We start from the raw sequence: 13,122 nt of genomic DNA on the forward strand, positions 1-13,122 counted from the left end.
AGGGAGATCCCTGCAGAACTAGAGCTCCTCATCCAGGAAATGGTGGGCTCTGGTGCTTTCCATACACTGTGGCCACCTTATTCCTTTTTTAATCACGAGTGAAGCAATATACTCTTCCTTAGTTATGTTCTTGGAAACCACCACTGTATTTTTTTAGAGTTTCCAGAAATAATTCAATCCATAGCAAACTTCAGAATGGAAAATTTCACCCAAAGCCCCCAAATTTTGAAAAATCTGAACTCCTAAAACTGCTTTCAAAATGGGAAATGCTATTTTTGCCTAACTCTCAGCAACTCCACCTATGTAATACATAGAACTGTTCCCAGTTTAAACTGTCAAAGAACTGTAGGGGTTTCCGCTTTGATTTTTAGGCAAAATTTCAAAACCAAAAAATTTCTGGAGAAAAGGAAACATTAAAAATGTCATCTTGCAGGCTAATATGAATATGGCAAGGTCCCAGTTCATCAAACAAACTTCAACATTTCCACTTTTCAGGGTTTTTACAGTAATGCTTTTCATTTAAAAAGGGAAAAAAGTGGTCATTCAAAATGTATTTTTCACTAAAACTGTTTTTCAGTGGCAGTGTGCAACCAGCCTGTGATTCCCTACTAGTAAGGAAAAGCCTCTGTTGGCTCCCTCCCCATTCCCTACTACTACAGAACTCTTTAACCCTGACCAATCCTGTCTTCTGTCAGAACACGTAGACATGCCAACACCACAACACGCATGTACCATTCGTGTCCAGGTGAGTTTATGTGGGACTGTTGCTGCACCCCTGCAGCCACGGCAAACTAGAAAGACCAGCAGTGATGGCTTTTTATAGAGGGAGCATCAATACCCCAGACAAAGGTGGGAAAATATTCTTTTCCTCATCACCTGAGTTGATTAAGATTTGATCTTAACAAATCTTAACAAAGTAAAACACCTTTAAAAGTGGCATGTTTATTAAAAAACAAAGGCTATGTAGTTTGTTATTGTAGATCTTCTTGGGTAGATCAGTTTCCCCCTACCCATACAAATTCTTCTTCCATGTAGTTCTGCAATGCACTCGTGATGATGTGTCCTTATCACGTCACTCTCCGTAGCCATAAAAATAATCCTACCATAAACCCAAGCTGATTTCACCAGGAGCTCCAGCATGTGATGTCAGAAACAAAATATCTGTGCATACAAACACCACTGAAAATTTCAGTAACTGGGCAAATTAAGCTAAAATACCAGTATCTCTTGATGCAATGGCTCTTTGCTGCCTCTGCAGATCAGATGTTTCCAAATCATTCATGTTTAAGCACTGACTTTTGGGGAAGATGGGTTATGATCTGATCTTCAAAGCTTTAGCTGATTTCTAGTTGTGACTAAAAAGAAACAAACAAAAATCTCAGTTATAATGCTGCTTATACATGGAAGCTAAGAAGGCAGAAAGGGAAACCATCTAGTCTCAATGCCCTGGAAAGGCAAAAAAATGTGTCCACAAAGGGTTAAGCTAAAAGACCAAGCAGCCAAGTTCTCTGGAAAAAAAGAAATAACATCAAATGGACAGTAAAGCCTACTTCCTCCATGCTAATAGAATTACAGAAATTATCATAAGAGCATGTGTCTGGGGATGGAGTGAATGATGCTCTGAGAGATAGGGCAAACAGGATAAACAAGCTCTGTGCCAAGACCAGCTGAACTGCACCCAGTCTGGTGTTCTTTCTCCCAGTGCTGTCTCTTAACACAGTGCCAAATGGGCTCATCGTTTATCCTTCCCTAGCAGCAGGGAGTTAAGCACCTACTGTGTGCAGCCTCCTGTCCCACAGGGCTTCCCTCTTGTCATTTCCAAAAACAAGGGTGGAATCCCACATTTTTCTCTCTCCCCCGCCTCTCTCCACACAGACTGCCCAGATGTGTGCAACAACCACTGCATGCATGAGCCTTGCATCACCTGGTTGTTCAAGGGGGGCACAAAAAGTGACATATAAGTTAACAAGGAAGCTGATGGGCACCTAAGGAATGAGCCACTTTGCAAATCGTGATTTTATGATTGAACTTCAAACGAAACTCCCCATTCTCCTACATCTCCTTCCCCTTGAACAATAAGGTTTCATGGGATCAGGCTGGGATCCTATGCTCTTATTTCCCTTCCCAAATTTCACCTTTCTAATCCATGGAAGCAGGAAAGGTCCAAAGACCGTTTGGTCAAGTTTGATCTCCAACTCATACCCCTGGCTTTTGCCAGATCCCAGCTGCTATGTATATCACTCTGGGTTTAGATCCTGTCAACAGTTGTACATGCCTTTAATTTCTCCTGGGAACAGCACATCCTTTTATACAGTCAAGCACCTAGCACATGCACTTGCAAGATGAGAGACAGGCAGGAAAAAAACCTCAACATTAACAGCATAATTGGAAATTCAGGTCCCATGATCTCAGTTCACTGCTAAATCAGGCATCCCTAATGTCAATATCCATTTCAGCACAATTCAATTATAAGATTTTTATTAATTAAACTTCTCCTGGTAGATTGGCATGAGCTTCCAATAGAGAAGGATCCTGTACAGCAGCTGACTAGAAAAATCTTTAGCATTGTCAGTTTACCAGGTTCCTTTGTGCACCACTTCAAGGACTCTTGCCCGTTATCCTTGCCAGAAGACTGCTCTTTGCCTACAATAACATCTGTTTTGCCTGCAATTTATTTGCTGTTTCCAATGCTCTGACAGCCTGTGTAGCTAGAAAGGGGGCAGCACAGCAAACCTCATGGGAGCTCACTGCGCAGAACTGTGTTCAGGGTCCTGCCGTCTGCTGCTTCCAGGCGTTTCACGCATCAGAGGAGCAGAGCCTTCTGTACTTCCTATGCTCATACAATCCTGGCAGCTAAGCTCATCATCAACAGCCTCTGTCGACAGGCAGTAATTCATAACACCATGGAGAGCATGCACACTCTCCTTTTAACTGCTGCTGTTTGCTTTCTCTGTCAAGGTGAGTGATCCTTAATTTGTTTATTCTTTGTTGATGAAGCGGGGCGGGGGGTGAAAAGGTGAACAGGAGATGGCTTTGGTGCAAATTATTTCTAAGAAGTGCTGAAGCTCACTCCAGGCTAATGGATAAATGTACAAAATCCTAGTACAGCTCTTTTTGTTACATAGGTTGTTGTTGGGTTAGTTTTTTTTTTTTAAATTTCTCCTTGTAAAGTAGTTAAGTAGTCCTGATTCAAGATGCCAAACAGGACACACAAAGCCATTTTAACATTAAGAAGAAAAAGCACCTTACATCTAAAGGTGTGGTTTTACATATTGTAGAGAAGACCACAAGAAAGTGATAATATTAAACAGCTTTAAATATGTGCTGCAAACAGTGCACCTTCTCTCTGCAGATATGGAAAGCACCAAAACATTTCAATAAAAAAAAAATAAATTATGCACTTCTCTAGATATGGTGGATGCTAGATTTAATTAGAGTGCTGGTGACATGTAAAAAGGCTGGCAATTTAGGATTGACTATAATAGAGAGTCATTAAAATCTAGCTTTAAAACTATTTACCTAAAAGATTTGGGAGTATTTATTCCAGGAAGTCTTGATCTGAGCAATACGAGATATCAATAAATAATAAGGGCAAGGCTAGCAGTTAAAAAAGTGTGAAAGAAATGTTTAATGTTTAAAACTAATTTTTTAGTTAGCAAGCTGGCTTGAATGATTTTACTAATCTGAAAATAAAATTGCTCTCCAAGTGAACAAGGCGGGGGGGGGGGGAAAAAAAAAGCTTTTAGCTGAATACAGTTTCACATAAGGGGGACCCTCTTGTCTTAAGGAGAGGGGAGCTCTTACAAAGATCAGAAAGTAACACATTCTTTGTGAAACACTACAGATCAGTCACCTGCAGATACTTCTGCCTCCCATCTCTTTCTCTACTGAAAAACAACTGTCTGGCAAAAAACAAACATGTCCTTGCAAATATCTGTAGATTCATATTTGTGTTTCAAAGGAACTGTAGAGTATGTTCAACACACTTCAGTTCTGTGGCTTTGCCAAAGTCACATATTGTCATCCATAAATGACAAAACAGGCTTTCTTTTGTTTTTCAGTTAGAGTGCTTGAGGATGTGTCGTCCAGAAGAGAGTTTAAGAGAAAGTCCCCTAAAAATAAAATGTCGTTGGCCTTTAAGTAGTGTGCAGCTGTCAGGATGGTTATTGCCTAGCTAGCTCTGAAAGTAAAAAGGTAATGTGAAATACAGGCTCTCACACTTCATCCCAAAACAGCTGAAAGACCTCGTTGTTTAAGTATTTCAGTTTGCAGCTTTTCTGTTGGCCACAGGGCACCATGAACAGCAGTTATCAGTGGCAAAACGGACAGCTGGAATATATACTAAATAAAAATTACTTAGAATAATAAACGAGTAATTAGTACATTTCTTTGAATGTGCTGAAAAGTCTTTGAATATAGTGGTAATCAATTTTTAATTCTTTTTTCCGTATTTTAACAAGCAGGCTGTTATCATCACTATAATCACGCAATCATGACTCAGGCTAGAAAGCAGAGTTCTCATTTCCTGGGAATCCTCCTACCGCAGAACGCTCTGACAGCTTACAAGGGGCCTGGTCTGTCGGGTTACACTTTTCCCTCCTTCTGCTCCACACCCCCGCAGCTTTGGCAGGTCTAGGGGACTAGGCCTGTGAGGGGAAAGTGCTTTTGTACCTCCAGTCCTTCAGTAACTCCCCAAAACTATTTTTTGAACCCATTTGCAGAGATGTATGTGAGAAAAACTCTGTCATAGCATTGCCTTTCATTGCTTTTCTTCTGCCAGCCTAAGCGAAGGCCAGTCGTGACACACTACTACCCGCTTAGGCAAGGCTTGGCCTTTCCCCACACATCACAGGGATGCTAAGCAGTTAATGCCCATGAAGACAGGTACCAAAAGCGGCATCGAGCCTCCACACACGGGGGGCTGCTGCCTCTGCGGCCGCTCACCCCGCCGCGCCCTCCGCAGGCGGTGGCGCCTCCGAGGCTGAGCACCGGCTCTACGCGGCCCTCTTCGAGAGCTACAACCAGTTCGTCCGTCCCGTCAAGAACGTCTCGGACCCCGTCATCATCCAGTTCGAGGTGTCTATGTCCCAGCTGGTGAAGGTGGTGAGTACCCGCCCCGCCGGGCCGCCCACGGGCGACGGGGGGGCCGGCCCTTCGCCCGACACACCTCTGTTTTCCAGGATGAAGTCAACCAGATAATGGAAACCAACTTGTGGCTGAAGCACGTAAGTAGATCTCCCTGACAGCCCAGACGGCACCAACTCGCCTCCTCCCAAGCGCGGGAGGTTCTTCCCAGTGCGGGCGGGGAAGACCCCGGTCCTCACGGGCCGCGCCGGGGGCGGGAACAGCCGTCCCCTCAGCGAGGCGCCTGCGGGCTCCCGGGAGCACCACGCTCGCCAAGCCAGGGCCAGGCCCCCCCTCCCTCGGGGCAAAGCCGCAGCCTGGGAAAGCATCATGGGCACGGGCGAGGCCCCCGGCGGCGCCCGGGGCGCCAGCAACGACCGCCCCTCTCAGCGATCGCCCGGGCGCCGCTCTCCGGCGGCAACGCCGCCGCGCTCCTGCCCCCCAGCGGCCCGCGGCGGCAGAGCGCTGAGGGGCGCCTCCCGCCGCCCCGCTCGGGCAGACCCGCGCCGGAGAGGGCCGGACGGGACGGGAGGAGGGCTGCCCGGCCCTCCGCGCCACCTAGCACGGGCAGGGCTAGGGCCCGGCCCCAGCCGTCCGCCTGAGAAGCGGCACCTCCCACCTCGTTAAGGGACCGGCCACAAACACCGTCGTCGCCACCGACGCCCTCCACCTTTCTGCCTCACCGACTCTGGGTGCTGCAGCATTTAAATACGGGCCTGGCTCGGGGCGCTGCTGTTAAAACTCAGGTTGGGAGTCGTCAGCTGCAGCCCTAACCCTCCTACACTTGGTAAGTTGCTGAATACTGTATTTTTGCTATGAAGACTCCTAAACACGCTGTCTTGGCAGACGCCGACGCAGAGGAAGCAGCTCAGCAAGGAGGTCCCGCACAGCATCGCTTGGTGCCGTTTAGCTCCCCGGAAGCGAAAACAAACCAAAAACGTTGACTTCACTTTAAAAAGTCATTATGGGTTAAAAATGCAATTACTCGCTGTTGCAGTCAGCTTAATTACCAGCTTAATTACCAGCTTCAGCTTAACATTCAACTTTGTTAAACTGGGGTTTAATGAGCCCTAATGAACAAGGCTGTTACTTAACTGAGCAGTGACACCCTGCAGCCCTTTCTAACCCACCTACCCAGGGTCCTTTACTCAATGCTCACACCTAGCACCAGAGCTGCCTATGAATTTGTTTTCACCATCTCACAGACGCCTGGCTTTTTGAGATCTAAGTTATTATTAAAGTCCTACATTCTCTGGCAAGAGAGTGCCTTATTCCTTCTTTCACCTTGTTTCAGCTACTGAGTAGACCTTCCTAGGACATGGAGCCACACACATCTACTAGACCAATAGGCCTGCCAACTATCTCCATGTGAATAAACACCAGACGTGCATGCTTGTTAAAGAAACATCTAATCATTGTAGCATCCAAAATAAAACAACCCTAGAAGTGGTATGACAGTGCTTCGTTTGAGTCTAGTCCATTGAATTTCAATTTCTTCACAAATCTAACAGACTCATTTCTTCTATAATTAGATCTGGAATGATTACAAGCTTCGGTGGAATCCAGCGGACTATGGAGGTGCTGAATTCATCAGAGTACCATCTGGCCAGATCTGGAAGCCAGATATTGTTTTATATAACAAGTAAGACTCTTACATATTTATCTTCTTAATTCGTGAAGAAGGGGGGTGATGTTACTAGTTTAAAAAAAATCAGCAGCATGTTCACTGAATTAACTGAAAAACCCTGCTTTTCAACACACCCATGTCCCACATCTCCCTATTGCTGTACTCACCTTCGTGCCATCTACATCACCATCACTGGGCAGGAGCCAGCTCCTAACCAGGAGCTGCAAGTGGGCAGGCCAACATGAACTTTGCTTTTCCCCTTCACAAGCCCCCACTTTTACTATTCTTTTTTCACTGTCTACAAGGGAGGTGGCAAGAAGTTCCCTTAGACTGGAGAGTTCCTGTCTGTCAGTCAGACCTTTAACTGTAAAAAACCAGAAATTCTAGCTTTTTAGCGGTTTAACTCACAGTTTGACACCTTTATAATAATAGTGTTGGCATATGAAAGCCACAGGTGAAGTTTACTTTGTATGTCAGTTTCTGAGACTGTGAGGAGCCAAACCATAATTAAATGGATCCCTCTGCTATGTAGGGAAGCAGTTCTCAGTGAAAGGGACTTCACTGAGATGCAAAACTTAGGTCTATGGAACAACAGCGATGACACTTCTTTTCTAACTGTGGCCTTAAAACTTTAAATTACCTTTTAGTTTTACTTTTTCATATAAACAACTGAAATTGTCACACGGATCATGTAAGATCTGTGTGATCAGGATAGTAACATGGGACTTAAAAAAAATCCCTCACCAATTACACTCCTTATGCAAAGATGCACCTCAACCCTAATCCCTCTTTCATAGTTAATACCTGCACTGTCCACAGAAGAGGTGGAAATACTAAGACTGCACGTATCCTCTTATCAGCCTGTGGGTTCTGATGTGCTTGATCTAGAAAGGAATAGAACAAAATAGTTCAGTTGGAAAAGACCTGCAACAATCATCTAGTCTGACTGCCATTTGCAATCTCCTATTTGCTGTTTTGAATATTGATGGCACTGAGCAATGTTATTATAAGGGAGAATATTTCCTTTCAAATCCTCCATGGTAAATTTATATGGCTGTTTATTTCAATTTAACTATGCAAATTTATGACAGCCGCTGACTCAGTCCTGCACATGCAATTCAGCTCCACATCAACATGTAATTGCTGACTTTCCCAAACAGATTAAAGTGTTAATGTATATGATCTGAATGTATGAAACTACCTGGAGTAGTTGCCTTCTAATTTTTGTTATTTTTATTTGCTTTACAGTGCAGTTGGGGACTTCCAGGTTGATGACAAGACAAAGGCCCTATTAAAATACACGGGTGAGGTGACCTGGATACCTCCGGCTATATTTAAAAGCTCATGTAAAATAGATGTAACCTACTTCCCATTTGACTATCAGAACTGCACCATGAAGTTTGGTTCCTGGTCTTACGATAAAGCCAAAATTGACTTAGTTTTAATTGGCTCTACAATGAACCTGAAAGATTACTGGGAGAGCGGAGAATGGGCTATTATTAAAGCTCCTGGGTATAAACATGACATCAAATACAACTGCTGTGAAGAGATATATCCAGACATCACATATTCTCTTTACATTAGGCGTTTACCTTTATTTTACACTATCAATATGATTATTCCATGTCTGCTGATTTCTTTTCTGACTGTATTAGTTTTCTATTTGCCTTCAGACTGTGGTGAGAAGGTGACACTCTGCATATCGGTCCTTCTATCTTTAACAGTGTTCCTTCTTGTTATCACAGAAACCATACCTTCTACTTCCCTGGTAATTCCACTTATTGGGGAATACCTCCTTTTCACCATGATATTTGTAACTCTATCTATCGTCATTACAGTATTTGTACTTAATGTGCACTACAGAACACCCAAGACACACACAATGCCTGTGTGGGTGAGAACTATTTTCTTGAACTTACTTCCCAGGATCATGTTTATGACAAGGCCTGCCAGTGATGAAGAGAATAATCAGAAGCCAAAACCATTTTTCACTTCTGAGTTTTCAAACTTAAATTGCTTCAACAGTTCTGAAACCAAATGCTGCAAAGATGGCTTTGTATGTCAAGATATGGCATGCAGCTGTTGTCAGTATCAACGAATGAAGTTCTCGGATTTCAGCGGCAATCTCACAAGAAGTTCAAGCTCTGAGTCTGTAGATCCTCTGTTTTCACTTTCAGTTCTGTCACCAGAAATGAGAGATGCTATTGAAAGTGTTAAATACATTGCAGAAAATATGAAAATGCAGAATGAAGCAAAAGAGGTAAGAACATATTTTACTATTACTCAAACTGCAGATACCATTTGCCATTAGCGTGTTTTGTGAGAAAAAGATATCTCAAAAAAAAAAACAAAAAAAAGAAAGAAAAAGAAAAAAAGGACAACACAGACCATTATTTTATACAAGTAAATTACCCAAGCCGTATTACAAGTATGTGCAATTTTGAATGTAGATAATTTTGGGGAGCAGCTCTGTTGCACAACATTCTCTTTATTGAAAACATATATACTGAGTGAAGCATGTTAAGGTAACCACTGCTAGGGAAACATATTCAAGTATCCGTCCTACAAGATTAGGAGTGAGGATTTTCCACGTTATAATCTGAATAGTGGAATTTGCTGACTCTATGGCCTTTAGGAAGTTACATTCTCCCTCCCGCAGCTTACTGTCAATAACAAAGAACATAAGAATGAATGTCCTTCACAGTGATGATGTTGCTTATTCTGCTGCTGCTGTAAAGTGCTGTAGCTAAATGAGGCAACTGCTGCAAGATGGGCACCATCATCTGTCATAAAACTGCATCCTGATGCAATAAAAAAAAAAAAAATTAAGGTTTTCTTTTTATCATGTTCCTCAAACATACTAAGAGCAGTAGCCACACCACCACAATCGTCACTGAATTTAAATCCTCTGCAGTATGGCAGTTAAAGTTAGAATTAAGTTATTTTTTTAATGCTGAAATCAGAACTTCATTTAGAATTAGTTGGTACAGAAAATATGGGGTTGTTCTGCTTTTTTAAAGTCTGCCTTAACAAACAAGTTCTAAGCTAAAAAGTGCAAAATTTCAACAACAACAAATACATTATTCATTTATTAGCTTTCCTGAAGAAAAATGAAGTAAAAATTTAAATCGTAATCTCAAGAGTAACTAAAATGATCCCTAATGTAGTTACTATTAATATATAACATAGATAATACTTCAGTGTCACTCTTGTTATAATGCCCGCTGTAAAAAAAAATAAAAGTTAGAAAAATCTGGTTTTTGGAAAGTTGGTTCCCTCTCTACATGGAAGGTAAGGAGATGTATTTTACATCATGCATGAGAACAGTCAAATTTCAGTACTAGATAAGAAACATATCAAATAATTATACACCAGTTAACCTTTGCCTTTTTACATACTGCCTAAAGACCAGTAGGAGCAGTCTGTTTCAGTAAAGTTTTCTGGACAAAGCTGATCACCTAAGAATGTAAAGCTTTTCACTTTCATTTTTGACATACAGAAGAGAATCTGTATCTCATGAAGTCCAATGGCTTGGTGAAAAACTTTTTGTGTTTGAAGTAGCAGCTTTTGGCTTTGCCACAAACAGCATATTCAAATAAAGCTTCTTCAAGATGAATTTATTTGTCAATTAAAACAGAGATATGTAAGTTGTGCATACATGAAAAAGACATCTACATATGGAAAAAAACTGTGCTTCCTATATAAAATAGTACTAATTGCTAAGGCAAGTTATTAATCTAATAAACATCCCTACTTGCTATTCAATTTATTTTTCAGATTCAGGATGACTGGAAATACGTTGCCATGGTAATCGATCGTATTTTTCTATGGGTTTTCATCCTGGTATGTATTCTAGGAACAGCAGGATTGTTTTTACAACCTTTGATGGCTGGAGATGAAATGTAAAGATTAAGTAGTATGTTATGAAATCAAATAAAACTTTTGCTAACCAACTCTGCACCCCCACCCCAGCACCTGGTGTCTCTTCTATGTGTAGTAGAATAAGGATCTCTCTTGGCCTCAACTTTGCTTGAGCAAGAAGTCTTTGTTAAAAATGTGAAAAATGTGGGAAAAAAAAAAAGATTTTTAATCTTTACGACAGCTAATCTCAAAGTAATATGAGCTATGCCTGACAGCTACTTTCTGCAATAACTAGAAAAGATGTAGGTAGTACATTAAACTTTATAGGAATGGTTTAAGAAGGGGTTGATAAAAAAACTGAATATTACATGAATATTCAGAAAGTCAAGACAGGTTGAATACTTTGGGCTACTAGATTTGTCTCCACCAGTCTAGCGCCAAGTCTCAAGTCTCTTCAGACCATGACAGGATCTTCTGGGAATAAGTTCATACTGAGTTCAACGAATGCCCTCATGAGGACGAAATGGTTTAAGAAGCATACATACCAAATTGCTACAATGCAGACATTGCCACCTGGTGTATAAACTGACTCAAACAGTGGGAGGAAAGGACCACGGGCAGGTTTATTACAAAAGGAAAACAAATAGGTAAATAATAGATGATGGTAATAAAGCAGCCATAATGTAAAGTCTGTGCATCCCTGTATTTCAATGTATGAGAAGACTGTCAGAAAAAACAAGCTATTCAAACCTAATAATGTTTAAGACTGTGTACAAGTAAAATGCACACGAAGACGCAGGCTGCAGGTTATGCAAAGGATCAAAATATTTTGATAGGATAGTTTGGATACAGAAGCATCCTGCTATAGCAAAGTGTTTTATGACAAGGGAAGGCAGGTAGATACAAAATAGTCCTGTAAAGTATGCTAAGGCCTACTTTTTTTTTTTTTTAATCAGTAACTGCAGATAATTTAAGAGCGTGAATGAAGAATGCAACAAAATACTGTAATGAGAAAATATTTTGTAAAAATATGAACTGTTCTCTCTGTACCAAACTGGAAACTTTTTGGAAATACAGTGTATCAAGTAATGTAACATTTATGAAAATAAAGAGAATCAAGCTGTTGAAAATTGTGCTTTTTTTTTTTCCTCATTTATTTTGACCGAGTCACAAAAACCTATATAAGGTAGCATTAGCTAGAGTTCAACACATTCAAAAACAAGTTACATAAGTAAAGGTCCATGCTTCTGAGTCTATTAAAATTATTTTGTTTCAGACACACCTGTAAGCTGAAGACCCCAAGGATTCTACTGTCAGCTATCTTATCTGTATTTATCATAATCAGATTGTAGAAGTGACTAAAAGAAATTCATGCCTTTGCAAAAATTGTGAGTTACTAGTATAAAGACTGGGACTCTGTTGACCAATATGCTGCCAATCACCTTATGATATAATTGGGCAGTCTACAGACATCATTTAACAAGGGGAAAGAGACAAGGTGGGGAGTTAAAAAAATAATATATGTGGCTAATCTATAGTTTTACTTTGCTTTTCTGTTCAGGTAAGAATAAACTTCAGTAATTCAAACCCAAGGAGGACTACAGAAAGAAATTTTGCATTTGAAGAGAAAATAAGGTATCTAAAGTATTTCTGCAACTTCCACACAAAGTAACTGATGCATCGTTTAATCTTAGTAATACTAAGGAAGTTAAAATTATTATATTAATGAATTAAATCAGATAATCTTTGCAAATTCACCATTAAAATTAATTATGACGGGAATAGAGGAAATATGGATATCCAATGCCAGATGTAATTGTATAACTGAAGAGGAAGAATGACTCCCTTTACAATCAGAATTATTTATAAATTGGTATTAAAAAAAAAAAAAAAAGTGTTGCCTGGCATCATTTCCCTGCCTATGAACCTTAAAAAGCTACACAAAACCAAAAATGTCCTACAGGTGAAAACAGTTTGAAATAAATATTCAATTATATATAAGTTATGACATAAGCAATCAGTATTATAACCAGTACAGTGCCAAACAGTGCTATTCTGAAGGAGATCCCGGGACGGGGGAGTGGGTTGGGTTGTGCAATATGTATCCATTTTCCAAATTCATAACCACCATAAAAGCTTGCATTATCAAAGATACCACAATTTACATTAAACTTTGCGCCTAAACATGTTATTATTAATGTATTAATTTCAGCAAATAAACACTTCCCAAGACTTGCTCTAGCTTAGCATTACTGTATTAGACCTGCAGGATGCAACTATATTATGAAGTACACTGATAAAACTTTGATGTAGGAAACCCCCCATCTATTTTAGAGTCTCTTCCAGAAATAAAGCTTTTAAGAAAGGTGGCAATGGAATGAATGTAAAGAATTTAAAATCAGTATTTAGAAAATATATTTTAATGGAATAATTAAAAAGTTGCAAGTTAGTTTCCAACACTCTCAGGAGAAAGAACATATGGAAAGCTGCAAGTGGTTGCTGCTTAGAGT

The 13,122-nt window shown here is 40.7% G+C and overlaps 1 protein-coding gene across 1 annotated transcript; it reads left to right on the plus strand.

Moving 5' to 3' along the window:
• Positions 1–2,788: 2,788 nt before the first annotated feature.
• On the plus strand, positions 2,789–10,657 carry CHRNA3 (cholinergic receptor, nicotinic, alpha 3 (neuronal)). Its single transcript, XM_010571662.1, has 6 exons — positions 2,789–2,958; positions 4,964–5,103; positions 5,181–5,225; positions 6,657–6,766; positions 8,000–9,011; positions 10,529–10,657. The coding sequence occupies exons 1-6, from the start codon at positions 2,904–2,906 to the stop codon at positions 10,655–10,657; spliced, it is 1,491 nt and encodes a 496-aa protein (XP_010569964.1). The 5' UTR covers positions 2,789–2,903.
• Positions 10,658–13,122: the final 2,465 nt, after the last annotated feature.

Source organism: Haliaeetus leucocephalus, unplaced genomic scaffold, assembly GCF_000737465.1.
Source record: "Haliaeetus leucocephalus isolate CR32 unplaced genomic scaffold, Haliaeetus_leucocephalus-4.0 Scaffold339, whole genome shotgun sequence".
Lineage (NCBI taxonomy): Eukaryota > Metazoa > Chordata > Aves > Accipitriformes > Accipitridae > Haliaeetus > Haliaeetus leucocephalus.